The sequence below is a fragment of the Gadus macrocephalus genome, chromosome 12 (assembly GCF_031168955.1).
Source record: "Gadus macrocephalus chromosome 12, ASM3116895v1".
Classification (NCBI taxonomy): domain Eukaryota; kingdom Metazoa; phylum Chordata; class Actinopteri; order Gadiformes; family Gadidae; genus Gadus; species Gadus macrocephalus.
The window spans coordinates 6,303,192-6,328,610 of NC_082393.1; the positions used below are offsets into that span (position 1 = coordinate 6,303,192).

A 25,419-nucleotide genomic window follows, 5' to 3' on the forward strand; every position below is an offset into this window, starting at 1 on the left:
ATAGCAAGAAAGTTAGTTTACTGCTGCCCTGAAGGTACACAAAATGTTCTGTGGTCAACTGTTGACTCTCGGTAAACAAAAGCTACGGAAAGACTGAGGCACGCCATGCGACCTATGATGACACCACCTCCTGCTGTTGTCTCACCACGCTTTTGATGATGTCGTCCTTTCCGTCGTGCTTCTGGACCTTGAGAAGGTGGTAGCTGAAGTCCAGGATGTCAAAGCGTCTCTGTTGACCCAGCAGGGCTATGATCATACAGCCGGCCCAGTGCAGGCCATCTCCGAAGCACTGCCTGAAACACAAAAACACATGCAACCACTTACAATACTGTCCCAGAAGCACTGCCTGAAAAACACATAACCACCTAAAATATCAGCCAAGCATTTCCCATCATCATGTCGGTCTTCTGAATCCCTACCGAACATCAGTATGGCTCAAGTATCCCTTCATCTACACGTGTTCCTTTGAACATTTAATGTATTGGCCTAGGAACTAATATTATACTTTTATTATTTAGCCTCAGTATTAATATTGTAATGGTCTAGGAACTAATATTATACTATTATGAATATTGTAGAAGCCTATAAACATATACTGATATGATTTAAAAACAATAATATAGTAGCCTCAGTGTTCCATTTGTGGTCTTAACTTAAATGTTCGGCGTAATAATGCAGGAATTACGTCTAGTATAGTTTTTGCTTTGCAGGGTTAACAAAGCAAAAGTCTTTTACAAGTGGCCCCTAGAGCCTACTCACGTCGCCGAATGGTTTGGAATCCCTGGCCTAATCGTAATGGCTAGGAAGTAAGCACCACATTCAAAACCACTTTATCTGCATCTTTGTTATTTGAGATGTTCCCACTCACACCTCCTCACTCTTCACATAAACAAGCTAAATGATTTGCAAATATTTGCATACTCTGCTTGGATTTGTTTCGAGCCACAAACCGGTCACAACGAAAGTACAGGGAAAGGTTTTTCTGATCTGTGGTGGAAGTATGTACACTTTATTAGAGATATTCTGGTGAAACCTGCTAATCTAGAGTAAAGGACTCACTAGTGAGTCATTTAAGATATCGCAGAACAAATAGATATTGGACATCCCTGAACTTTGAAGTTAGGAAGGATAAACATTTGATTGGATAAAATCCTTAAAAGGTGACATATTATACAACCAGGTTTGAGTGTGATTAGCAGTTACACGCCCACTTGAAAAAGAGGCAGATTTGCAAAACGGCTTGTAGCGGCTAATCACACTCACACCTGGTGGCATAATATGTCACCTTTATATGGGGAACAATCTGCACTAATTACGCAAATAAAGAATAGGTAGGATGCGTCTTTCTGTGAAAATGCATTTAGCGTCCTGAGCGGTAAGCCCTGAGGTGAATTCCCGCAGATTGACCCATTGCTTGTATTCATTAGTCGTCGTTCTTTTGACAAGTATTGACATTTGTCATCCCTCGGTCATTCACAAAAAGTGAACCAACTTCACAAACCAGCGTGACTTACTCCACGGTGAACTCGTGCGCGCCCACGGGGATGCAGTAGACGAACTGCATGGCGCTCCACAGCCGGTGGAACTCCACGCACTCGTCGATGTGCATCACGCCGTTGCTGGGCAGCGGCCCGCGCCAGATGGTGTCCTCCAGGAAGGTGCGCACGCGGGTCAGGATCACCTCGAACATGGACAGGCCGCAGCACAGCCGCTCCTTGGTCAGGAGGTCGCCCTCGCGGGCGATGGCGATTTGCTGCCGGCGCGACACACCACAGGGTCAATATGGTGAGAGCGGAGTCATGGGTGGTGGTGGTGGTGGTGGTGGTGGTGGTGGTGGTGGTGGTGGTGGTGGTGGTGGTGGTGGTGGTGGTGGTGGTGGTGGTGGCGGGGGTTATGACCTACCTGTGGAGTTCCCAGGCGTTCTATCAGTGGAACCATGTGCAGCGCCGTGTATTTAGCCTCCAAGCGCTTCATCTTGGCGTCCAGACGTTCACCCTCTGAACACGGGGAAGAGTCAAGTTATAATTGTACACAGGGGACGAACTCATTATCATTAAAGTTATATTTATTTCAAGACATTGTTGTGTTAAACAGTGAAATTCAAAAATTGTCATTACCATTATAAAATATGAATTAGTAGGTAAACTAAATGAGTCATCAAAACTAAACAAATATGTATTGCGCTAACTGTAGGTTATTGCTACAATAGTAAAGATAGAGGAATGATCATACTGAATTATGGAACATAACTTGTCTTTACCTTTAACGTGGACCCTGGGTAGAATGTTCTGGAATGGGGCCGCATGCAGCAAATCACAAACTTCCTCCTGGGACTGTAAAACACAAGGTAAAAATTCTGATGTAGATTTGATGTCATACAGGTTATTATCTGAAGGGGGCACTGGTGTCCCAATGTAAACATCTCAGCCTTTTGTATCTGATGTGAATGCAAAACTAGTGCAGGGCAGGTAAATATGGCCTGGGTTTGTTAGAGAAAGAGAGTGTAATCTGATACATGGAGATTAACTGAATGCTGTGGCCAGGTGGTTTGGAAAGACCAGAAGGCTTTTTGTGGAGCAGCATGAGTGATGAGATGGCATTGGGAAGATGAATCACTCACATTATTATCAGGTTCTACAAATATAATAAAATTTGTGACTCTCCAATGTAAATGGCCTGAGGCAAATGTACCTCTCCACACTCCTCACACGCCTTGAGGCTTAAACATAACTTTTTCTCAGCGCGTTGCTTTGGGAACCTGTTTAGCAAAGCAATTGTTTTGTGCTAATCCGACCTGCTAATGCTGACCTTTTCATGGAGGCAACCTGTTTGTGCTATCAACTTGTTTTGTGTGGCCAGTGGGATGTACTTATATCTAGTTACACACGCGCACACGCACACACACACACACCGTTTCCGATCCCTCGGTGTACAGGAACACGCCGTTTCTCACCTGCAGGGTTATTTCAATAGGTGGTGGAGATGGAGGTGGTAGGGGGTGTACAACGTACCAGACTCTGCTCACTGAGCAGGCAGAAGAGCAGGGCGTTGCCCACCTCCCGGAGGTTCTGGAAGCAGACGGTCTTCAGCTCAGCGTACTCCACGATGTCCTTCAGCTGGTGGTGGAAGAACTCCAGGATACCTGGGGAGCCATCATGTTAATATGTTATACTGCTACAGAGACGGACATGTATACATCTATACTCCTACAGAGACATACGTGTATACATCTATACTCCTACAGAGACATACGTGTATACATCTATACTCCTACAGAGACATACATCTATACTCCTACAGAGACATACGTGTATATGTCTATACTGCTACAGAGACATACGTGTAAATGTCTATACTCCTACAGAGACATACGTGTATATGTCTATACTGCTACAGAGACATACCTGTATATATCTATACTCTTACTTATATATAGAGACTCAGGATCAGCAAACCAAACATTCAACGAAATCAATCGATCTAGATCTATATCTATGGATATGTCGATATCGATATGTCGATATATGATTCTTTTATTAAATAATACAAATTATAAAAAGGTATATTTATTCAAAATGTATATATTAATAAATGGCAATTTATTTTATATGGATTTTGTGTGCGCTTACCGTTTGCGCTAAACTGACTCGAATATAGATTTATCTTTAAATATCAATTGAGTGAAATAACTTTCTTCAAAGACTATGCCATGTATAAATCCTACACCACTCCTGCTACCACGGTATGGTGTACGGCGACCCACCTGGGGAGCCGTACTCATGGCGGGGCAGACGGCAGATCTTGGGCATCACCTCCATCAGGGTCTTCACGTACTGCAGGATGGTTCCCTGGAGCTGCACAGGAGGCCAGAGGGTTAGCAACACACACATTAACCAAGAGGAGCGGCGGCTCAGGGCGGGTCAAGCTCACACAGGGTGTGTCTGTAGGGAGGATCCATGGTGGTTTATCTTCCACCAGAATTTAAATCAGGGTCTGACATATCTTAAAAAAAAAAAATCTTTACTGTATATGTTGAATAGTTTCGTTAACTACGACAACTCTTGAAATACTTTCTTGCCATATGACCCTATTTTTACAATCCCAACTTCTTACATTTATGTGCATCTGTTTCTCCCAACACACCGTTGATCATCATCTATCCGTCTATCATCAGTCTAAAACCTCAACCGACATGCGCCCTTCAGCCCCGGCTTTGTCTCCAAATCCCCTGGGATGGTGTTTCGAACGCTGGGTTAAGGCGTGGCTCCTCACCAGGCTCTTGACCACCTTGAGGAGTTCCTCCATCACCACGGCGATGCCCTGGTAGCCTAGCAACCTGCACATGGCCTTGATGTGGGGTGGGCCCAGGAAGTTGCGGTAGAAACCGTAGATGCTGGTGTAGGCCAGGTTCAGAGCCTGGTGGAGAAGGAGACATGCATGTTTACAGTCTAAACATTTACTGAATAATCAGTAAAGCAATACAAAATAATCCTTAAAAAATCTCATCCTTTACATCAAGATTAAAGAAAAGAACCAAAACCATTCTGACACTGAAATAAGGGTAAACATTGAGGAAATGTTGGAATTGATGGTATTGGAAATGATATATTGTCTAATATATAGACAAAAGGATACAAAAGCCACCTCCATGATTCAGAAGGATGACCATTGAAATGGCGGCCACTACTTACAAAACAGATTCTCAGAAGATGCGCTCGTCATTGCATGCCAAGACCAGCTTCCAGCTTGCTCCCTCCCTCCCTCCCTCCCTCCCTGATGTTGCTAGGCCGGTAATCCAGTGCTCACCCCCAGCAGAAGGCCAGCGGCAGAGCAGCTCAGACCTCAGCCAGCGGAGCTCAGAGATGGAGCTCTGGAGCTCTGCAGCGGCATCACAGAACCAGTGATTGAAACGCAACACATCCACCGAAGAGCTCACTCTGCGGACCCTCCGACGATACTCTAATCTAGCGGCTCTCCCCTTGACTAGTACTGGAGGAGGCAGACTGAACTCCGAGGTAAAAGACCGCCCTGAAAAAAATTCTGTTCTCCAGGTCAGTATGTCTGTATTTTGACTGTTCCTTTCGTTTTTGATTGTGCAGATGCTTGTTGCTATGGTTAACTCTCAAGAACTCTCCCCCTGTGCCCCAATCTCTCTTATCTCCCCACTCTTTCTCGCTCCCTCTTCCCTTTTTATCTGTTATTTACTACCAACAAGCAATGGGATGCAAGTTGGATGTGAAATGGATGAAGAAATGTGAAGAATGTGTCAAGCCTGGCACAATTTAAAAAGTAATACTATCCACAAATGTCAGCTCAAATGTTTGTTATGTTCTCATGACTGTTACGCAACTAGGAAACTAAGTACAGTTGTTGTTTTTAGGAACTAGGTTGTAAAGCACTTATACATATTTTTTTACTACTCTAATTTTGATTGCATTTGATTTTTCACCGCCTCGCTTTTAAGCCGCTTTGGATAAAAGCGTAGTCTGCTAAATGACTAATTGTAAATTACTGGCGAGACGTCAAAAGTCTCCAGCCAGCGATGGGATAATCGCCCAGCGAGGCAGCTGTACAGGACGTGTAGCAGCACCGATACAATTAGGTTGCAATTAGTTAATGAATACATTTAGTTTATTAATAGAACCACCTTGTGCATTTCAACTATTGGGCTTTCATTTTAAATCAGAACTTTTATATTTAACACGTCATTAAGGAGCAGGTAGGGGTTAAGAGTCATCTTGCTCAAAAATGCCTCCAGATAGATTGTGGACGTTGGGGTTTGAACCCAGAACCTTTCAGTCGGGGAGTCAAACACCCGCCCCTCTACCCCGTCCTCCCCGAGCGGTATTTAGATCCCTGCGCGTGTGGTCCAGGGAGCACGTGAGGCCGCGAGGCAGTCAGATCTACGCAGAGTGCCAAGATGAACCCAATCATCCTGAGTTACATCACGTCATTTACTTAACCTCTGACCCCACCTCACCCCCCCCATCGCCCATCCCCCGTTGGGCGCCGTCACCACTAATCCATCACACGTCACGCGTCGCCCGTCCCCCACGGTTACTGCGTCTCCGTTTCAGATTTATGTTGCCGTCCCAAGGGATTAGGGAACATCTTTATCCCTGATTTCAGTAATCATGTGTGGGATATATAATATTCTATAATCAAAACATATTCATATTCAAAAAACGTCTCTAGTTTTCTATGGCCTTATTATTCACTACAGACTGTTGCGCTTAAGAAACAAACCGATTTTCAGCAAAGCTGACATCCCCGATGTCGGAGCACATATATCCTATATATTCTACTCTTTTATTTATTTTAATTCCTTGGTTTTTGGTCTCAGGAAAACCACCGCATCTGTAGAAGAGTAACACTCTCTCTACTCGGGACTTCAAAAGGAAAACCAACCAACCAACCAACCAACCAACCAACCAACCGACCAACAGACCAACCAACCGATCAACTAACCGACCGACCAACCCACCACCAACCAACCGACCAACCGACCAACAAACCAACAAACCAACAGACCAACCAACCAACCAACCAACCGATCAACCGATCAACCGATCAACCAACCGACCGACCACCCACCAACGCTGGCGTTGGCGCGTTGTCATGCCGATCACGGTGTACAACGTGTCGGCCACGACGGCGCGCGTGCGCTGGCCGGCGTACGGCGGCTGCCGGGACACCTTCTACAGCATGATGTACGACCCCCACTGGAGCAGCCTGGAGGTGGGCTACAAGCGCAAGCGCTTCAAGCACGAGGAGCGCATCCCCGCCAGCCGCACCGGCGCCGACGTGGTCAACCTCCTGCCCAACACCGCCTACTTCCTGTGCGTGACGTGCCAGGCGGCCAACCCCATCAAGGACCAGTGTCAGATCTTCTCCACGCTGGGCGGTGACTCCCCGGGGGGCGGGGGCGGCGGCGCGGGAGGGGCAGGAGGAGGAGGAGGAGGCGGCGGCGGCTGGGAGACGGCGATGGGTCTCTGGATGGCCAGCAGCCTCCTGCTGCTCCTCGTCTCCGGCGTGCTGCTGTGGGGCTGCCTGCACAACGTCTGCCCCCTCCCCCACCACGGACACCGCCGCGGCCACGGCCCCGCCAACGGCCGGCCGGACACGCCCGGGTTTATCTACGGCGCGGGGGGCGGAGCCAACGGCGGGGCCGGCGAGGACGACGTCGCCGCCAAGCGCGCCACGGTGATCCTGAACCCGCTGTTCGGGTCCCTGGGCGTGCGGGGGTCCCGGGGCGTGGTGTTGGAGCGCGGGGGCCAGCCCCTCCATCAGCAGGAGATCAGAGGCTTCACTAAGCTGTCTGGCTGCGAGCCGGTGTGACCTCCGCTGCAATGAGGTCACGGCTTTATCCCTCGACACTCCTTATTTGGACGTAGCCACAGAGTACGGGGTCATATGTTAATATTCATCCCGTGTCATAATATTTATAAATCTCTCCAGCGTGTCGCAATGGTAATACCGCCCATCTATGTGGTTACATAATATGGTAATTCTCTCGAGCCGTCCATCCATTCATTGTGACATGGAATGTAAGTATGTATCCAGTGATATCTGCATCCGTCCATCTGGGTCATCATTTTTAAATATGTCTTTTTATGTTTCTTTCTTTCTATCTATCTATCTATCTATCTATCTATCTATCTATCTATCTATCTATCTATCTATCTATCTATCTATCTATCTATCTATCTATCTATCTATCTATCTATCGTGGTCAGGTTGCCATTGTTTGAGATTATATGTGCTTATTATTATTATTATTATTATTATTATTATTATTATTATTATTATTATTATTATGTAATGTTAATCAGCATTGCAACCCCATGCACAACTCCAAGGTAGGATTCCAGGTTGGAATTGACTATGCACTCGTAAATGTATTGTATAATGTATGTTTAATACATACATTATAGTTTATAGAATCAATGTATTATAGATAATAAAAATAATAAAAATGTCTCATTTTGTATTAGGAAAAATGTTGCAACAAAAAGATCAAAGCAAAGAACAATATCAGGGAGGGAGGATCTCTGACTCCAAGCTGAAAGGCACTTGGTTCGATCCCCAGTGTTCACAGTCCACCTGTAGGCATCCTAGAGCAAGATGAGCGCTAACCCCTACCTGCTCCTTAATGACATGTCACTGTAGTGTCTATCCCCTACCTGCTCCTTAATGACCTGTCTATACTCTCTAACCCCTACCTGCTCCTTAATGACATGTCACTGTAGTGTCTATCCCCTACCTGCTCCTTAATGACCTGTCTATACTCTCTAACCCCTACCTGCACCTTAATGACCTGTCTATACTCTCTAACCCCTACCTGCTCCTTAATGACCTGTCTATACTCTCTAACCCCTACCTGCTCCTTAATGACCTGTCTATACTCTCTAACCCCTACCTGCTCCTTAATGACCTGTCTATACTGTCTAACCCCTACCTGCTCCTTAATGACAGGTCACTGTAGCGTCTAACCCCTACCTGCTCCTTAATGACCCGTCTATACTGTCTAACCCCTACCTGCTCCTTAATGACATGTCATTGTAGCACCTAGCACCTATTTGCTCCTTAATGACCTGTCTATACTGTCTAACCCCTATCTGCTCCTTAATGACCTGTCTATACTGTCTAACCCTTAATGACATGTCACTGTAGCGTCTAACCCCTATCTACTTAATGACATGTCACTGTAGCAACTAAACCCTACCTTCTCTTTGACCCGTCTGTGATGTCTAACCCCTACCTACTCCTTAATCACGTGTCACTGCAACACCTAACCCCTATCTGCTCTTTGACCTGTCTGTACTGTCTAACCCCTACCTACTCCTTAATGACCTGTCTGTACTGTCTAACCCCTACCTCCTCCTTAATGGCATGTCATTGTAGCACCTAGCACCTATTTGCTCCTTATTGACCTGTCTATACTGTCTAACCCCTATCTGCTCCTTAATGACCTGTCTATACTGTCTAACCCTTAATGACATGTCACTGTAGCGTCTAACCCCTATCTACTTAATGACATGTCACTGTAGCACCTAACCCCTATCTGCTCTTTGACCTGTCTGTACTGTCTAACCCCTATCTACCCCTTAATGACCCGTCTGTACTGTCTAACCCCTACCTGCTCCTTAATGGCATGTCACTGTAGCATCTAACCCATACCTGCTTCTTAATGACTTGTCTGTACTGTCTAACCCCTACCTGCACCATAATGACCGGTCACTGTAGCGCCTAACCCCTTTCTGCTCCTTAACGTCATGTCACTGTACTGTCTAACCCGGACTGCTCCTTAATGACAGGTAGGGTTCACAGTCGCTTTAGATAGAACATCTACTTAATGACCTAATAGCCCAATAAATAAATAGCCTTTTAAAATGGTTGAGGTTTGTTTGTTAGTGGCTGACCTTTGACCCATACAGGTACTGGGGTTGGGCGTTGGGGGGCTTGTCTCTCTGGAAATCCGCGGAGAAGGGCAGGATGGTGCGGACGAACCTGGGGAGATGCAGGGGTCAGTGGGGAGCTCTTAGAGGCAAGGTTCCAGAAGCAACGTTCTAGAAGGTTCCAGAAGCAAGGTTCAAAATGCAAGGTTCTAGAAGCAAGGTCCCAGATGCAAGGTTCTAGAAGGTTCTAGAAGCAGTGTTCTAGAAGGTTCAAGAAGCAAGGTTCAAAATGCAAGGTTCTAGAAGCAAGGTTCCAGATGCAAGGTTCTAGAAGGTTCTAGAAGCAACGTTCTAGAAGGTTCAAGAAGCAAGGTTCCAGATGCAAGGTTCGAGAAGGTTCTAGAAGGTGTCAGTGGATAGTGCAGCCGGCGGCCTACCGGTTGGTGGATCCGTTGTAGCAGTAGTTGGGCAGGAAGTCGTAGTTGAGCTCCCAGAAGACGTGCAGCGTGATGCGGCCGTACGGCGCCGACACGTTGTGGTTGGCCTCCCGGAACATGGCGTCCATGCAGTCCAGCGTCAGGAACTTACTCAGCAGCTTGTGGGTCATGCGGTTGATGTCCAGCAGACCCTCCAGTTCCTGAAGTGGGACACACAACCCTGGTGTCATGAGAGGAACAACACACATGTACACACACACACACACGCGCACACAAACACAACCGCGGGAGGAAGAAGAACCACACACATGTACACACGCACACAACCCCGGGGAGGGAGAAGAATCACACATACACACACAACCCCCGGGAGGAAGAAGAACCACAAACATATACGTACACACACACACACACACACACACTATATATATAATCCCAGAATACTCCCCATATCCTGGGGGGACCCTTTACCCTGGCAGTGTCCCTCCCTCCTACTCTACCAACCCAGCTCCACGGCAACAGATAACAATACATTTCAGATGGATTCATACATCGACGAGGACATATTGAAATGGACAATGATCTTTTGACTGGTAGAGTACGAGCTGTGTGGACCGGGTACGGCTGGAGGCATCCAGGTGCTCACCATGATGGAGGTGAGGTCCTCGCTCTCGAAGCGGTTGATGGCGAGCTCCAGGGACTTGTAGAGCGCCGCGGACACCCGCTGGGTGAGCAGGCGGTTCAGGTCGATGGAGCGGCCCAGCAGCTGGGGACAGAGGAGGGGTCAGAGGAGGGGTCAGGGGTCAGACGTGTGGATGAGGTCAATGTAGTGATTTATCCTCTATTATACGAAGTAGAGCGATGGGAGGAGGAGGAGGAGGAGGAGGAGGAGGAGAGGGAAAGACTGTGAGGGAGACTGTAGAGAGTGAGTGGGGGACAGAGACCGACAGTGAATGAGTGAGGGAGACAGTAGGACAGTAACAGAGAGTGATCGAGAAACAGACAGTGAGTGAGAGACTGGGATGGAGACAGTAGGACAGTAACAGACAGGGAGTGAGAGACAGTCAGTGAGTGAGAGAGGGAGGGAGACAGTCGGAGCGTAGGGCATCACTGCAGTACCTGGACGTGGCGTTGCTTCAGTAGGGTCTCGTAGCGGTTAGAAGCCGGCCACGGGATGTTTGCTCCCTGGTTCTTACAGTCAGTCCTCAGCCTCTTGTCCAGGAGCAGACTACACCCACACACACACACACACTTTTTAGAATCTACCATGTCACAGTAATAGTAAGGACAATTTCAACAAATATGACCAAAGTGCTTCTAACATGAATTACCCTAGCATAAAAGGTTTATTTAAATAAAAACTAAAGACCAGAAAGGAATCATTTTTGGAATTACCTTCCAGCTAGAATCTTGTAGTAGGCGAAGATCTGGTCGGCCAGTTTGTAAACAAATTGATCGAAACACAGGTTGACCTGGGAGGAGAGGAGTCATTTCAGTTATTGATCAGAAATATTCTCTATGAAACAAACGATTTTTTATGTTAATTTAAACAAACGTGGCCCCATTAGAGAGAGATTAAGCAGGCAGAGAAGGACATTCTTTTGAAAGTTATGCTTATTAAAGGTCACTTTTACACGTTAATTGTTTTACAATATAATTCAGCTACGTGAAGCGACCACATTCCTGTTTCTTCCATTGCATTTGTTTGGATGAAGAAATAGGAAAACCGACAGACAATCCTGGCTGCCTTCTCATCTTATTTTCTTTCTCTACCTTAAAAGGCAGTAGGAGTTGGAAACACCCAGGATGTTTACCTCTGCCTCGATTTCATCGTAGAGGAACTGCTTCTTGAACTTGGTGAGGGCGTAGTGGGCACTGTCGTTGTACAAGTCCAACGGGTACAGCACATATCTGGAGAGAGAGAGATACCATTATACCTACCACCATTATACGTCTGCCCACTTGGAACCCTTTTCCCTCCCAAACATCCATGAATGTGGAGGTGGGATCCCTCTTGTGTGATCTTACTCAAAGTTTCTTCCCGCTGTGTTTGGGGAGTTTTAAAAGCCTTTTGGTTTGTTCCAAACTAAACTCTATAAAGCAAACCAAGCCTGAGGGGAAGTGTGTGTGTGTGTGTGTGTGAGGCTCACTCCATCATGGAGGACTCCTTAGTGTCCAGGATGTGGTCGGTGAGGATCCAGGGCATGGACATCTCGATGGGGAACTGGATCCTTCGGCCCATGGTCAGCTCCAGGAAGAACTCCCTGAACCACAGCTGGGACAGGTCGCAGCACTGCTGCAGGGTCTCTGGAAGGGCGGAGAGGGTCGTGGGTAAGAATTCCTGCCCAAGAATCCCCACACCTTGCCCAAGCAGAATGCTTGGGGCATTGGTGGTCGAACCGGCAACCTCGCACCACCACTCCCAACTCAGCTTGACCGAGGTGCCACAGAAAGCTTATAATGGTAGTAAAAATATTGACACAAAATAGTATTAGATGAGGTTTTGTTATTAAAACATGGGAGGTATAAGATATACAAATATTAATGTCGCCGACTCGCCACCTTAACATAGGGTGTAACGACATCAAACGCAATAAGAGATTCAGGCCCAATCCCATTTCTACCCCTTACCCCTTACCCTTACCCCTCCCCCTTGTTTTCAAGGGGTAAGGGGAAAGGGGAAGGGGAAGGGGTAAGGGGTAGAAATGGGATTGGGCCTTAGAGTCTGGTGAGTGATTTAGTGAGTGTCAGGAGCTGAAATGTAAGGTTCTCACCGCTGAAGTTAAGCAGGTGGGTGTAGAAGAAGGACTCCCGGTGGAACCTCTCAATGTCCAGGATGGTGGGGCCTTCCAGGCCGCTACGAAGGGTCTTCTTCGAACCGCTCTTATCAGCGACTAGAGACTCCAGCATCGTCCTCACCATGTACAGCTACACAATCACACACACACACACACACACATTACTATACAACGACCGTACCCCAAACACTTTCCCTCAACTTTACAATGACCCTACAATTCTAAGAACCCTAACCAAATGCACTAGCATTTTTTTATCTGAGGCAGCAGATATATCCAATCAGTAACAGTCAATGACCTTTGACCCTTCACATTGTATTGAACACTGAGTTTAGCTACAAAATGCGATGCCTCAGATTGAGGTCAGCCTGATTTGTATTACACACAACATAAGAGCTGACGGTATTGGAAGCGTTTCAGAGTTGATTAAGATCACAGGGAAAGGAAACCATGTTTGGGTTAGGGATTTACGGGATTTATGTGACATAACAGACGTAAGGAACAATGAGATGCCTGAGATCCAATTTCAAACGCAGACGATTGTTATTCCTCCTTCTTAGGTTTAATACGATGTCATACGTGGTTACCGCAGGAAACATGGGACATCTCATTATAGGGTGACGTAGTATTACAATCTAGACAAACCGCTGGTAGAACTCTGGCTACTATTGTCGGCTTGTTATTGACTCAAATAAACCAATGTGTTAGGACAATATTTTATGCCCAAATAAGGGATGGCGGCACAATTGTTAGGCTTATAGGACATCTAAAGAGGAAGTCAAATCATCTGCTTAAAACCATACGAAAGGCCGGACATAGTCCAGCAATAAGCTGAAAAAAAATAAAACTATAACTCTAGCCTATACATCCTCTACTTGATCCTCTGATAGAATAAAAAAAATATTGAATAAAATCCAATATTACAGTTTATTTGAGTGGGATTTATAAACAAAATCACCTAGAAAATAGTATACCCAGGTTATTACATTGATGGTCTGTTCCAAAATAGGATAATAAGTTACATAGTGTGTGTGTGTGTGCGTGTGCGTGCGTGTGTGTGTGTACCTGCGTGCTGGAGGGGCCCACCGCGCGGCGAGGGACCTTGATGTCGAAGCCCCCCTTGGGGTCCTTCTCCCCGCGGAGGGCCGGGTCGTTGTGGGGCTCACGACCCGTCTCCCAGTCGCAGATGGTCTTCCTGATGGCCTGCAGAACACTGAGTGGACACACACACACACACACACACACACACACACACACACACACACACACACACACACACACACACACACACACACACACACACACACACACAGTCAGGTGGTCTACTGGCAAACTGAGAACCAACATGGAGTCTTAAACACACTCCTGTTTCTGTTTAGTCATTTAGGATTCGTTTTTATATCCCGAGGGATTTTTTCATAAACATTGTCAGATGAGAAGAGTGTGTGAAACAAAATCACCAAAAATTCAGTGTCGTACTTTCACCAGGTGCGTCCATTTTATTCGACTGTCCGGCCGTCTAGGAACAAACCAGAGCCCTATGCATGCTCGATGCTCCCACCTCAACCAATCGGTGATTACTTCTAGCCCTGCAGGGAAGGGCAACGCGTTGCCAAGCTCTGCGATGAAGACATCTTGGCGTACACCGAGGTCATCGACCATTTAAAGGGCTGTGTACGCTCTAAGTAGCGACGCAGATCTTGGCCTACGTGCAAGACGGTGACGCGGGATTTGGGCTTAACAGACAGATGATGACCCGCACTAACTGACATACACTCACATAATATCAACTGACATATCGAGAGATCGATTTATTTAATATGAGCAGCGAGGGGTCAGACATCTTAATATGAGCAGCTAGGGGTCAGACATCTTAACATGAGCAGCTAGGGGTCAGACATCTTAACATGAGCAGCTAGGGGTCAGACATCTTAACATGAGCAGCTAGGGGTCAGACATCTTAACATGAGCAGCTAGGGGTCAGACATCTTAACATGAGCAGCTAGGGGTCAGACATCTTAACATGAGCAGCTAGGGGTCAGACATCTTGCTCCACCAGGCTGGTCATTAATTAAACTACCCTCAATGAAGTAAAAGTGGTTTGAGGTAACCGCTGTTCAGTTGCTCTACAGCCCCCTCTACTGGCCCGGATGACGACTCGCGCTCCCTCACCTCTGGATGACGTTCTTCTTCTTCTTGATGGCCTGGCGCAGCGGGTCCCTCAGGGTGACCTGGGCGAAGTCCTGCAGGGCCGAGTAGATGGTGTGGCGGATGGCGTGGTTGAACACGCTCTCCATGCGGCCCATCAGAACCTGCAGCCCCTTGATCATCGCCATCACCTGGAGAGACAAGCAGCAGCGGTTAATTAATGATAATAACTAGAATACATAAATACACCTGGAGAGACAAGCGGCAGCGGCTAATTAATGATCATCACTAGAATACAGAAATACACCTGGAGAGACAAGCAGTAGCTGGTATTTAATGATCATCACTAGAATACATAAATACACCTGGAGAGACAAGCAGTAGCTGGTATTTAATGATAATAACTAGAATACATAAATACACCTGGAGAGACAAGCAGTAGCTGGTATTTAATGATAATAACTAGAATACAGAAATACACCTGGAGAGACAAGCAGTAGCTGGTATTTAATGATAATAACTAGAATACATAAATACACCTGGAGAGACAAGCAGTAGCTGGTATTTAATGATAATAACTAGAATACATAAATACACCTGGAGAGACAAGCAGTAGCTGGTATTTAATGATAATAACTAGAATACATAAATACACCTGGAGAGACAAGCAGTAGCTGGTATTTAATGATAATAACTAGAATACATAAATACACCTGGAGAGACAAGCAGTAGCTGGTATTTAATGATAATAACTAGAATACATAAATACACCTGGAGAGACAAGCAGTAGCTGGTATTTAATGATAATAACTAGAATACATAAATACACCTGAGCAGAACCAAGTAATAGCTTATTTATTAATTATAATACATAAATACACCTGGAGAGAGAAGCAGTAGCTGTTAATTAATGATAATAACTAGAAAACATAAATACACCTGAGTAGACACAAGCGCTATCTTATTTATTAATTATAATAAACATAATACATTCATACACCCGGGCAGACACAAGCAGTAGCCGATTTGTTGATTGTAATAACTAGAAGACAGGGATGAATCTGAAAAGACAAGCAGTAGCCGGTTTAATGTACTGATGACTTTAGGAGACAAGGCCACGTCTCATCTCACTATCAACATTCCCAAACCGCGCCCACCCACGCCACCCACACAGCCGAGCTCCGCTGAGTCAGTCGGTTCCCATCACACAGTGGCGGGTAGAGTGGACACCACACTGTTATCTGTTATAGCGTGCCACCTACTAACTGGGAGGGGCTCAATGTGATACATTGAGACTTTACTACCCCATTACTGGGAGATGTTGTTGGTGGATGGCGGCGCTTGTTGTGGGGTTCAGAAGGCAAAGGGGGCAGGAGGCAGGGGGGCAGAAGGCAGGAGGGGGCAGAGGGCACTAAGGCAGGGGTACAGACCTCTACGAGGGCAAACTTCTCCTCGCTGGTGTAGTTGTATCTGGTGGCTCTCTCGTACTCCTCGGCGTTGTCGGGACACTCCTTGTTGGAGTACTTATCCGTGGGATGGACCAGCTTCCACGAGTACTACACAGAGAGGGCAGACAGGTTCGGACACGGATTTTAGACACTAGAAAATGCTATAGTATTGGTGGTATATATTGATCTTGTTTTGGGAAATAATCATTACCATTTTTTTACTTCCTACTTCCTAGTCACTAATCCTAGTCCTTAATCCCCTTGTACCTCTAGTCTAAGAGTTGTTACACCTACTCTCTAATCCTAGTTCCTTATCCCTAATCCTAACCCCGAGTTTCGAACCCTAGTCCCTCATCCATATTCCTTGTCCCTAATCCTGGGGCCTTTTTCCCCTAATCCATAACTGTAGTTCCTAGTCTCTCAACTATTCCCCTACTCCAGGGGTGCCCGACCAGTCGATCGCGGGTGAAGTTGCATTTGATTGTGAGAAATGTTGTGTCCCTTATGTGTTGTGTGTAGCTCCTACTGTTGTGTAAAATACATCAAACTCTCCGTCTGTTGTGCTGTCAGAGGTCAGTCCTAGGCCTACTTTTGCTTATTCTTTGCACCACGCACAATTACTTCAATGAATGTATTACTGTATTGTTTGTGTCAGAAAACACGGTCCTTGGTAGGCGCACACTAAATTGTGGCTGCGCTACGATAAAACGGTCGGGCACCCCTGCCCAACCTAGTCCATATTCCGTAGTCCCAGTCCCTGCTCCTGGGTCTCACCACTTCCATGACGTGGGCGCTCCACTGCGAGAGGAGCTGCATGCCCTGCAGGGCGAGGTCGAACAGCTTCCTGTACTCAGAGTCCGTCTTCTGGGCCTCCTGTCGCCCCGACCCGGTGACCACCTGACCCAGTGACGCAGAGCACAGAGTCAATACGCACACACACACACACACACACACACACTCAAACATAAAAGGCACATTAGGAAATACAAACACAATTAAAACAGATCTGTGTTTGAGCCTTCTGTTATGAGGTGATTTCAGGCAGAAAAGTGTTATTTTAGAGTTACTCGAGTTTTAAAACTCAAATGTGCATTCTTAACATTATATTAATGCTCGTTATAAAAGTTAATAGAGACGATTTTAAATAGTATTAATCTGGTGAAAGATTACTCAAAGAACAGACATCACTAAAAACAGTGGTAGAGGGGTTTTCATGACCATGAGAAGTTATGTACTAACAAATGTACTTCTTGTAAATCGTTTTGGATATAAGCATCTGCTTCATGCCCTAAATGTAATTCTACATATCCATCTAAAACGTACGGATGATTCATGTCTACGATCGAATGCAGAATCAAAAATGGAAACAGCCCATGTGGTGTGGGCTCCAGCGATGGACACACTTCCCTGAAAATCCCCACAGTAAGGGTCTACTCATTTACAGGTTAAATGTATTGATCCTATCCCCACTATTCCACCATTCCCCCCCAGCCAGTCTGTGGTGATGTGTAAGGTTGTGACTCTTTGGTGCAGGGACCCCCCGCTGACCTCGCTGTTGCTGTAGCGCGCCAGCTCAGAGATGAAGCGCATGTGGTCTTCCCGGATCTGGATCATCTGCTCACAGATGTTGTACTGGGGGCTGCTGGAGGGGGACGTACAAGACCACCTGCCGGGGAGACACATTACAGATTTAGACATTTTTTTACATCAAGTTTAGCTTTTTAGATTAACTTACAGGCTGCTAGAAATGGTTGTTTACCCTCGTTAACATCTTAACCTGGTTGTTTTCCATGCGAATGGAGCTTTTTTTTTTAAGTTTGGATCATGGGGAACTGGATATCGAGAGAAGGAACTGGGAGAGTTTCAGCATGTTTGTGTGGTTTGTTAAAGAAAACCTTTAGCACGATTGTTGTGCTTCATATCAGACACTATTGGCGCGTTTCCACTGCAGGGTGCGGAACGGATCGGATCGCAAAGGTGCGGGTCGGGTCGCGTTTCCACCGCCAAAAGTGGGCGTGACCCGGACTTTGCCGTACCCGTTCCGGCCCCGTTCTCGGGACTCCTCCGTTGGGGTACCGCAAACGAGACGAGACGCCTGAAAGGGTCCCGTGAAATTCTAGCTACACCCCCCCTCCGTTGATTGGTCGACAGAATCGTCACTTCCGGGTGACGCGGGGATAAAAACAAACGAACAGTAGCCTCGAGGTATTATTCTTTACAATTAACTTGTCGCGTAAAACGCTTGCTTGGGCGAACAAGGAGGTGGAGACGTTCGTCTGCATTCTTGGGGAGGAAGACGTTTTTTACGATGTTTACGTAGCTGCCGCGGCGATCGACATCCGGCCTACCACAAAGGGTACTGTCGGCAGTGGAAACGCGACCTCGGAACTGAGCTGGGCTATACCGCCCCCTCCCTACCGCACCTTTGCGATCCGATCCGTTCCGCACCCTGCAGTGGAAACGCGGCATAAGACACTAATCCAAACTGCCCCCGTTTGATTAAGTGGCTGCATTTTGGTATGATGGTAAAAACTGGATTCTGCTGCAAAAAACATTCTTCTCTCCCAAGTGACTGTCATCCTTCAGTAGGATCCAGAGTCCAGACCCCTGGTCTTTAGACCTCCTGCCTACAGGTGCTCCCTCACCTGGACTTGTTCTCCTCAAAGTGAGCGCTGGTCTTGATGTAGCGGGACAGCTCAATCTGCATGTCCCCGAACAGAGGCACCACCTGCAGTTGCTGTGAGGGACAACAAGTATGTTGTTGGATTGGAACATTTGCCAATGTTTGCGTTATATTTTGCATTGGGTTTAGTTCATTTTGCGCATTGTATAAAATGTAAAACAACCCTATAACAAGTGGCATCTCTTTGAATCAAATTTCTCCCTTCATTACCTTGAAGAATTTGTCGATCTTGGTGAGGTTGAGTCTCTTCTTGGCGTCTAGTTTGTAGATGTTGCTGTTGGATCCGTCAATCAGATACAAGCCAAAGCCCATGACCTACGACATAGCAAAGCGTTAAGGGGATATGGGTTAACAGAGGCAAGCTAGCTTTAGACTAGCGTTAGCAGGGCTAGGCTAGCATTAGCAGGGTTCGGCAAGTCTTTAGTGTTAAAAAGGCTAAGCTAGCATCAGCAGTTCTAGGCTATTGTTCGCACTAGGCTAGTGTTAAGCTAGGGTTGGCATGGTAAGGCTAGCATTGGAGGGCTAGGCTATTGTTAGCAGGGTCCTGCTGCTACCTTGAGCAGTGTGTGCTTCTCATTGGGCGTGAGGTACATCTTGTCCTCGTAGTAATCGGCACACAGGTTGACGATGTCCGCGAGCAGCTCGTCGTAGCCGTTGATCACCTCCAACTGCTGCTGGAGAGACTGGAGACACACATCGAGGACATCACTCAGAGAGCAAAGAGTACAAATATAATCATTAACACCAATCACAGTCAATCTGAAAAACATCCCTACATCTGAAGTTTTACCTGTGTGAATCAATAGCATCAAAGTATGAGTAGATTCATACTGTGTTGAACAACAAGTGAGAAGCAGTGAACCATGTCATTTTAAGCATATGAGAACCAGCCGCTTGTGGTATTATAACACTATTTGAATTAGAAACTAACAGAACTGGCATAAGGAAAGCTAGTTGGCTGTAGATCGAATCAATTAGACCTAAGTGGATGTGATTTTAGGCCACAAGTCGATGTCTGTTTCTGGGCTGACTATGGCCTGTCTGTCTGACCTGGGTGATCTTGTTGTGGTTGGCCAGGAACATGGACAGGTTCTGAGACTCCTGGATGGACGACGGCTCCGACATCTTCCTCAGGAACTGGGCTGCCCTGGTGGGGAAGAAGACAGGAAACATGTTTTAATAACAAAAGATAACTTAGAATAAGTATGAACTGTCCCAGGAAAATAAACAATATCCTCCAGATGGTAAGAAAATATAACTTATTTAATATTAATCAAGATGACATGAGCATCTCCACAGCCAAAGAAATTGTTCTTCTTCTTTTACACAAGTGGGGAGAATGTAGAAATATCCTTAGGGCAGTTCCTTAGACCAACACCGCCCTCTTGTGGTAAGCATGTTGACATGCACATGTTATAAACGACGTATGCAATTACACAGAGGTTTTAAGGATGTTAGTATCCGATTTTACGTTTGAATGTTTTTAAGTGAAAGTCCATGTTGTTATCATGAGTTATTGGTAGGTTAACATCCTTGTATTTGATATATCCATGAGTGTGTTTAAAGCATACATAGAATTATTATCATTGTATTATTTATGTTCATGAGGTTCCTTGTCTTTATAGACAGGACAGTGAAAACAGGCTGGAAGGTGGGTTGAGGAAGAGAAGGAACCACATGCAGAACCACATGCAGCACAACAGCTGCAAACCTACGAAGCGTATTGCCTACATGGTCAGCACGTTAGTGGTTTGAGCCACCGAGCCGCCCGGTATTTATATATATACTCCCAGTATGTGCGTACCGCTTGTAGGCAGAATGGTCGTTCTTCACACTGCACTTCATGTTCTTGAGCTCGTCCAGGACGGCGAACATGTTGATGAACTTCCCCAGCGTGAGGAGGTACGCCTCAGACACAAAGTCCTTACGGCGCTCCGCGTGGCAGAGCCGCCGGACCTCCCCGCAGAACCGGTCTATGGCCGTACGCTGGGAGGGAGGAGCAGGAGGGGGAGGGGGAGGAACAGGGGGGTGGAGGAGGAGGAGGAGGAGGAGGAGGAACAGGGGGGTGGAGGAGGAGGAACAGGGGGGTGGAGGAGGAGGAGGAGGAGGAGGAAGGAGAGATGGAGGAGGAGGAGGAGGAGGATGGGAGGTAGAGGAGTTGGAGGAGGATGAGGAGGAAGGGGAGATGGAGGAGGAGGAGAATGAGGAGGAACAGGAGATGGAGGAGGATGAAGAGGTTGACAGGAGGTAGAGGAGGAGGCGGAAGAGGAGGAGGGAGAAGAAAGAGGAGGAAGAGAGAAGAGACAAGTAGTTCTTTTATGCATTTATTTTCCATGTATTTATATAAGAAATTGATCATCATAATACATTCGACAACCAATCACACTGCATCATGGGCGGGCTCTTACTCCACCTGACCAAAGGGTGGCCGGTTGGTGTGCAGGTGGGCAGGGACAGAGAGTTACCTGGAAGTACATGAAGTTCATGAGCTTGGTGACCTCTGGCTCCAGCACCTCCACGGTCTTCTCGTAGATCTCCACGCGGTTGGGCTGCTCGTTACACTTCACCTGGCAGAGGGAGATGAGGGCGAGGAAGTTATAAAACACTGGACAGAGTGAAAGAACCACAACAGCTTGTATGGGGACTATTGAGAAGATGCCATACTTTATTAGACAGTTTTATTATTTGTTTTAATATATTTACAAGACAACACACATACAAACGCACACACACAGTTAATTTGTTTTAGTAATTAGGAAATTGTCGACAACGTCGGTTATGAGTTACTACTGGAGGCCATCGGTAGAGGGCACAGTCCCTCAGGGAGAGAATTAAAGGTAGGGCTCTTGCTAGAATATTAGATATATTAGATAATAATATATATTATATTATATATATATTATATGATAAACGGATCTCAGATTTTGAATGTGTGAAATGCAGTGTGTGTTACTTCACTGAAAAGTGTGTTACTTCAATGAAAAGCTATGTAAACTCGAATAAAAACAACGAAAATTCCTCAGGTGTGAACAGGAAGTGACATCAGAGGGTCCCTTGGTACCTGTGGGATGGCCCGGGAGCAGCTCCTCCAGGTGTACAGCATGACCGCGTACTCCTGGCCCTCCTCCAGCATCTCATTCTGGTGAACACACACAAGAACCCATTTATATTGACCATGTACTCCTCCGGCAGACGCTTTGATCCTAAGTGACTTAGGATCAAAGGGGGTCAGGGGTCAGGGGTCGAATCGCTCAGGGATGCTTGCAAGTAGCCTGGTGACATTGGGGTTTGAACCCGGGACCTTTCAGCTAGGGGTCGAACCCCTTTACCACTAGAATATCCTCCAACTTAAATGTATAACATTGAGAACGCTAAAAAGGCCGGTAATAGATCCTAGTCTTTATATTTCAAACAACATATAAGAGATCAAAAGGTCGATATTGACCTTTAATACTAGTCTGAGCCATGTCTCTGAACTTGTTAATGTAAAGTAATGTTAAAAAGAAGAAGTTTGTTCAAAGTAAAAGGACTTAATTTATAATTAGCTGCCATGTGTAATATTTTAAAAATAAAGTAAAATGAAAAACATCTAGCAAGATTTGGAATCAAACATATAACAAAAACAAAGTTCAACAACGTCATGCTGGAATGAGAACAAAATACGCCATTATAGTTCTCAACCTAAAATACAAGAAGACAACAAAACAGTGATTATTTTAGAAGGGTTGGATCCAAGATGGCGACGGCGTGTTTGCAGTTCGGTGCGGTACACGGAACACTAAGAGCTCTTTACCGCCGTGCGTACGGTATAAAACAGCAATTAGCCACGTTCTAATTAGACTGAAAGCACTTGAGCCCCGGCAGCCAGGCCACTAAGCACCCATTTGGTCCGCAGCCAGAGGGCAGACAGGGTGGTCAGGCCTGCAGCTAACTCTATAAACACAACGGGATGGACCATCACACAAAGCCATCTTCCTCTGGAAAATTCTAGCCCATCATTACAGTGCAAACGCTGCAGTTTAATGAATAAAGTCAAAGTGACTGCCAAATGTAAACGTAAAAGTTTGAACGCAGCCTTTTTTCTTTTCAATGTTTGTTTCATTCATTCAGCAATATCTGAATGAGCCTACTTGAACGGTTGTATTATTAATGTTCTTATAATACTGTTCATACAAATTCAAATTTGATGTTAATTGTTTTTTTGTGGATAAAGTTTTTAATTTGTTTTGGTTGAATAAAAGTACCCATGATGACCAGTAGAGGAACAGAGATCAAGAGTTGAACTTCAGTAGATGAAGAGCTATAGAGAGTTGATCTTCAGAAGATGAAGAGCGATAAAGAGTTGATCTTCAGTAGATGAGGAGCTATAAATAGTTGATCTTCAGTAGATGAAGAGCGATAAAGAGTTGATCTTCAGTAGATGAGGAGCTATAAATAGTTGATCTTCAGTAGATGAAGAGCGATAAAGAGTTGATCTTAAGGTTCTATTTGGGTCTTACCATGCTGGAGTGAACGGTGGCTTGCTCGATGTAGCGAGCGATGCCCGTGACAAACGCATTCCTGTCCTCGAAGTTGGTGTTGAAGTTCGGCTAAGGAGAGACAGACAGAGACCGAGCCAGAGAAACAGAGCGGCAGAGAGAGTCAGAGTCAGAGAAAGAGAAAGAGGAGAGATTTTAAATTTAAATTTTACAGTACAACAAAGTGCTTTATAACAATATGGGATACCTGGGGCAAAGGGGGAATAGACCGGGGGGGGGTGGAGGTGTATGAGGGAGGAGGAGGAGGGGGGAGGGGGGAGGCTCTGACCTGGTAGATGAGGGAGGAGGGCAGGGGTTCGATGCAGGGCTGTTGGTCGGGGAGAGGGAGCTCCTCCAGGAGGTCCACGTTGGAGAGGGCGTCCTCCAGGGTCACCGTGGAGGCCATTCTGGAGAGGAGGAGAGGCAGACGGACAGCAGGTCATTAAACCGTTTTTTATATTAAAGGGTGACATATAATACCACCAGGGGAAAATCTGCCTCGTCTGACATCACAAGTGAGCGTGTCCACCTAGATGTGTCCTGGATAGATCAGTCTACAAGCCTACCCAGTGGACTGTATTAAACGTTGCTCATCTATCCGTCATACATCTAGGTGGACACGCCCACTTGTGATGTCAGAAGAGGCCAATTTCAGAAACGGCCTGTAACGGCTAATATAATGTGTCACCTTTAACCTTGGGGTTGCAGTCAAAGGGAGCTAGCACATAGGAAATGTATCTTGCTCCTTTAAACTTGGAGATTAGATTTTTATCAGGTGGCTCAATCTGTGTTCAATCATACGAAACAGCATTATCAACACTATCTGTGGTTTGTTTAGTTCTCGAGGAAACACTGCTTTTTGTTGCTTTGTCACTTACAGCAGGAAGATACACTAGCTGAGTATCCTATTTTAAAACCAAAAGCGCCAACCAGGTATCAGTAATATATAACACCTCAAGCTGGTGTGTGGTGAGCGTTCTGGCGCAGATTGGCTGCCGTGCATCACCCAAGTGGGTGCTACACACTGGTTGTGGTTAGTGAGGTCCCCCCTTCACTGTAAAACGTCTTTGAGTGTCTAGAAAAGCGATATATAAATTAAATTCATCATTATTATTATTATTAAATAATTCAGAAAATCCAAAAATTTTGTTTTTCTGTCAAGACCAACTACTTTTCTCTTGAAACCTAGGATCCTGACTTCAAGAATAATAATATTGGTGTATAAATTATCCATTGTTATGTGGTACAGCACACATGTCGACTTGCATTGGTGTCTCAGAACACTTGTGCTTTATAAGTGTGCACAGGAAACAGAATTAGTCTCCAGTGAATACATTTTAGTTTTGGCAAAGAAAGAGGAAGTTCACACAAACCACAGGTCACGGTCGGAAAGCTCAGATAAAAAGGTTAGCGATATAAAAAAATGTCTCCACTCTCCACCCCTAGAATGAATGCAGAACGACAAGGTAGGTGTGTGTGTGTGTGTGTGTGTGTGTGTGTGTGTGTGTGTGTGTGTGTGTGTGTGTGTGTACTTGTATTAATGATGGAAAGTTCCATATGATTGATAGTGTAAAGCATTCCGGTGAAAATGAAAAAACTAAAAGGTTAATGTGTTTTGTTAGAGATGGTGGTTACAGCGAGGGTTTGGATTGGTTAAGATATGGTTTGGGGGTGGTTACTGTCCAATGTTTTATAGAGTCTGTGTATTGTTAGGTTAGGAAATGTTGTGGTTGTGGTTACGGTTAGGTAGCATTTTTAGCAGCAAAATATCTCTTAATTTACTTCTTATTTTCCATACTTGTTCATCAACTCTCAATGACGAGAGTAAATCAACACATGGCTATCAGAATTCGTATTTATATGTCCTATTTTGTATATTTCCGTGTACTTTATTCCTAATCCAAACTAGTCTATTGTCATTAGTATTATTAAACCATTACCACAATGTATTATATGCCTGTTTTGCAAATAAATGTATTCCCAGGATGAT

The 25,419-nt window shown here is 45.7% G+C and overlaps 2 protein-coding genes across 2 annotated transcripts in view; one reads left to right on the forward strand and one right to left on the reverse strand.

Annotated features, from left to right (window-relative positions):
* cyfip1 (cytoplasmic FMR1 interacting protein 1) overlaps window positions 1-25,419 on the reverse strand; it is a 31,427-nt gene that overhangs the window by 1,038 nt on the left and 4,970 nt on the right. The window contains exons 2-30 of the mRNA XM_060066256.1: window positions 23,719-23,836; window positions 23,412-23,501; window positions 21,974-22,051; window positions 21,378-21,479; window positions 20,717-20,898; window positions 19,963-20,059; window positions 19,467-19,595; window positions 19,123-19,227; window positions 18,875-18,966; window positions 17,778-17,895; window positions 17,004-17,126; window positions 16,212-16,337; window positions 14,806-14,972; window positions 13,699-13,846; window positions 12,610-12,763; window positions 11,986-12,142; window positions 11,650-11,746; window positions 11,231-11,307; window positions 10,955-11,063; window positions 10,482-10,601; window positions 9,836-10,035; window positions 9,423-9,510; window positions 4,273-4,416; window positions 3,764-3,854; window positions 3,012-3,142; window positions 2,261-2,333; window positions 1,903-1,997; window positions 1,515-1,753; window positions 146-293 (exon numbers count right to left, since the gene is read on the reverse strand). Of these exons, the coding sequence (XP_059922239.1) occupies window positions 146-293; window positions 1,515-1,753; window positions 1,903-1,997; window positions 2,261-2,333; window positions 3,012-3,142; window positions 3,764-3,854; window positions 4,273-4,416; window positions 9,423-9,510; window positions 9,836-10,035; window positions 10,482-10,601; window positions 10,955-11,063; window positions 11,231-11,307; window positions 11,650-11,746; window positions 11,986-12,142; window positions 12,610-12,763; window positions 13,699-13,846; window positions 14,806-14,972; window positions 16,212-16,337; window positions 17,004-17,126; window positions 17,778-17,895; window positions 18,875-18,966; window positions 19,123-19,227; window positions 19,467-19,595; window positions 19,963-20,059; window positions 20,717-20,898; window positions 21,378-21,479; window positions 21,974-22,051; window positions 23,412-23,501; window positions 23,719-23,835 (3,597 nt within the window). The 5' untranslated portion in view covers window position 23,836. The remainder of the gene's footprint in view (window positions 1-145; window positions 294-1,514; window positions 1,754-1,902; window positions 1,998-2,260; window positions 2,334-3,011; window positions 3,143-3,763; window positions 3,855-4,272; window positions 4,417-9,422; window positions 9,511-9,835; window positions 10,036-10,481; window positions 10,602-10,954; window positions 11,064-11,230; window positions 11,308-11,649; window positions 11,747-11,985; window positions 12,143-12,609; window positions 12,764-13,698; window positions 13,847-14,805; window positions 14,973-16,211; window positions 16,338-17,003; window positions 17,127-17,777; window positions 17,896-18,874; window positions 18,967-19,122; window positions 19,228-19,466; window positions 19,596-19,962; window positions 20,060-20,716; window positions 20,899-21,377; window positions 21,480-21,973; window positions 22,052-23,411; window positions 23,502-23,718; window positions 23,837-25,419) is intronic.
* On the forward strand, window positions 4,792-7,711 carry LOC132468530 (fibronectin type III domain-containing protein 9). The gene is made up of 3 exons (XM_060066265.1): window positions 4,792-5,051; window positions 6,344-6,919; window positions 6,959-7,711. Exons 2-3 carry the CDS (start codon window positions 6,619-6,621, stop codon window positions 7,336-7,338), a joined length of 681 nt encoding a protein of 226 aa, XP_059922248.1. The 5' UTR covers window positions 4,792-5,051; window positions 6,344-6,618; the 3' UTR covers window positions 7,339-7,711.

Bases quoted from the DNA above. Each gene is read 5' to 3' on its own strand.
- LOC132468530 (XM_060066265.1), top strand. From the start codon at position 6,619: ATGCCGATCACGGTGTACAACGTGTCGGCCACGACGGCGCGCGTGCGC. The intron at 6,920-6,958 runs GCGGGGGCGGCG...GAGGAGGAGGAG, and splicing joins GGGCGGTGACTCCCCGGGGG to GAGGCGGCGGCGGCTGGGAG.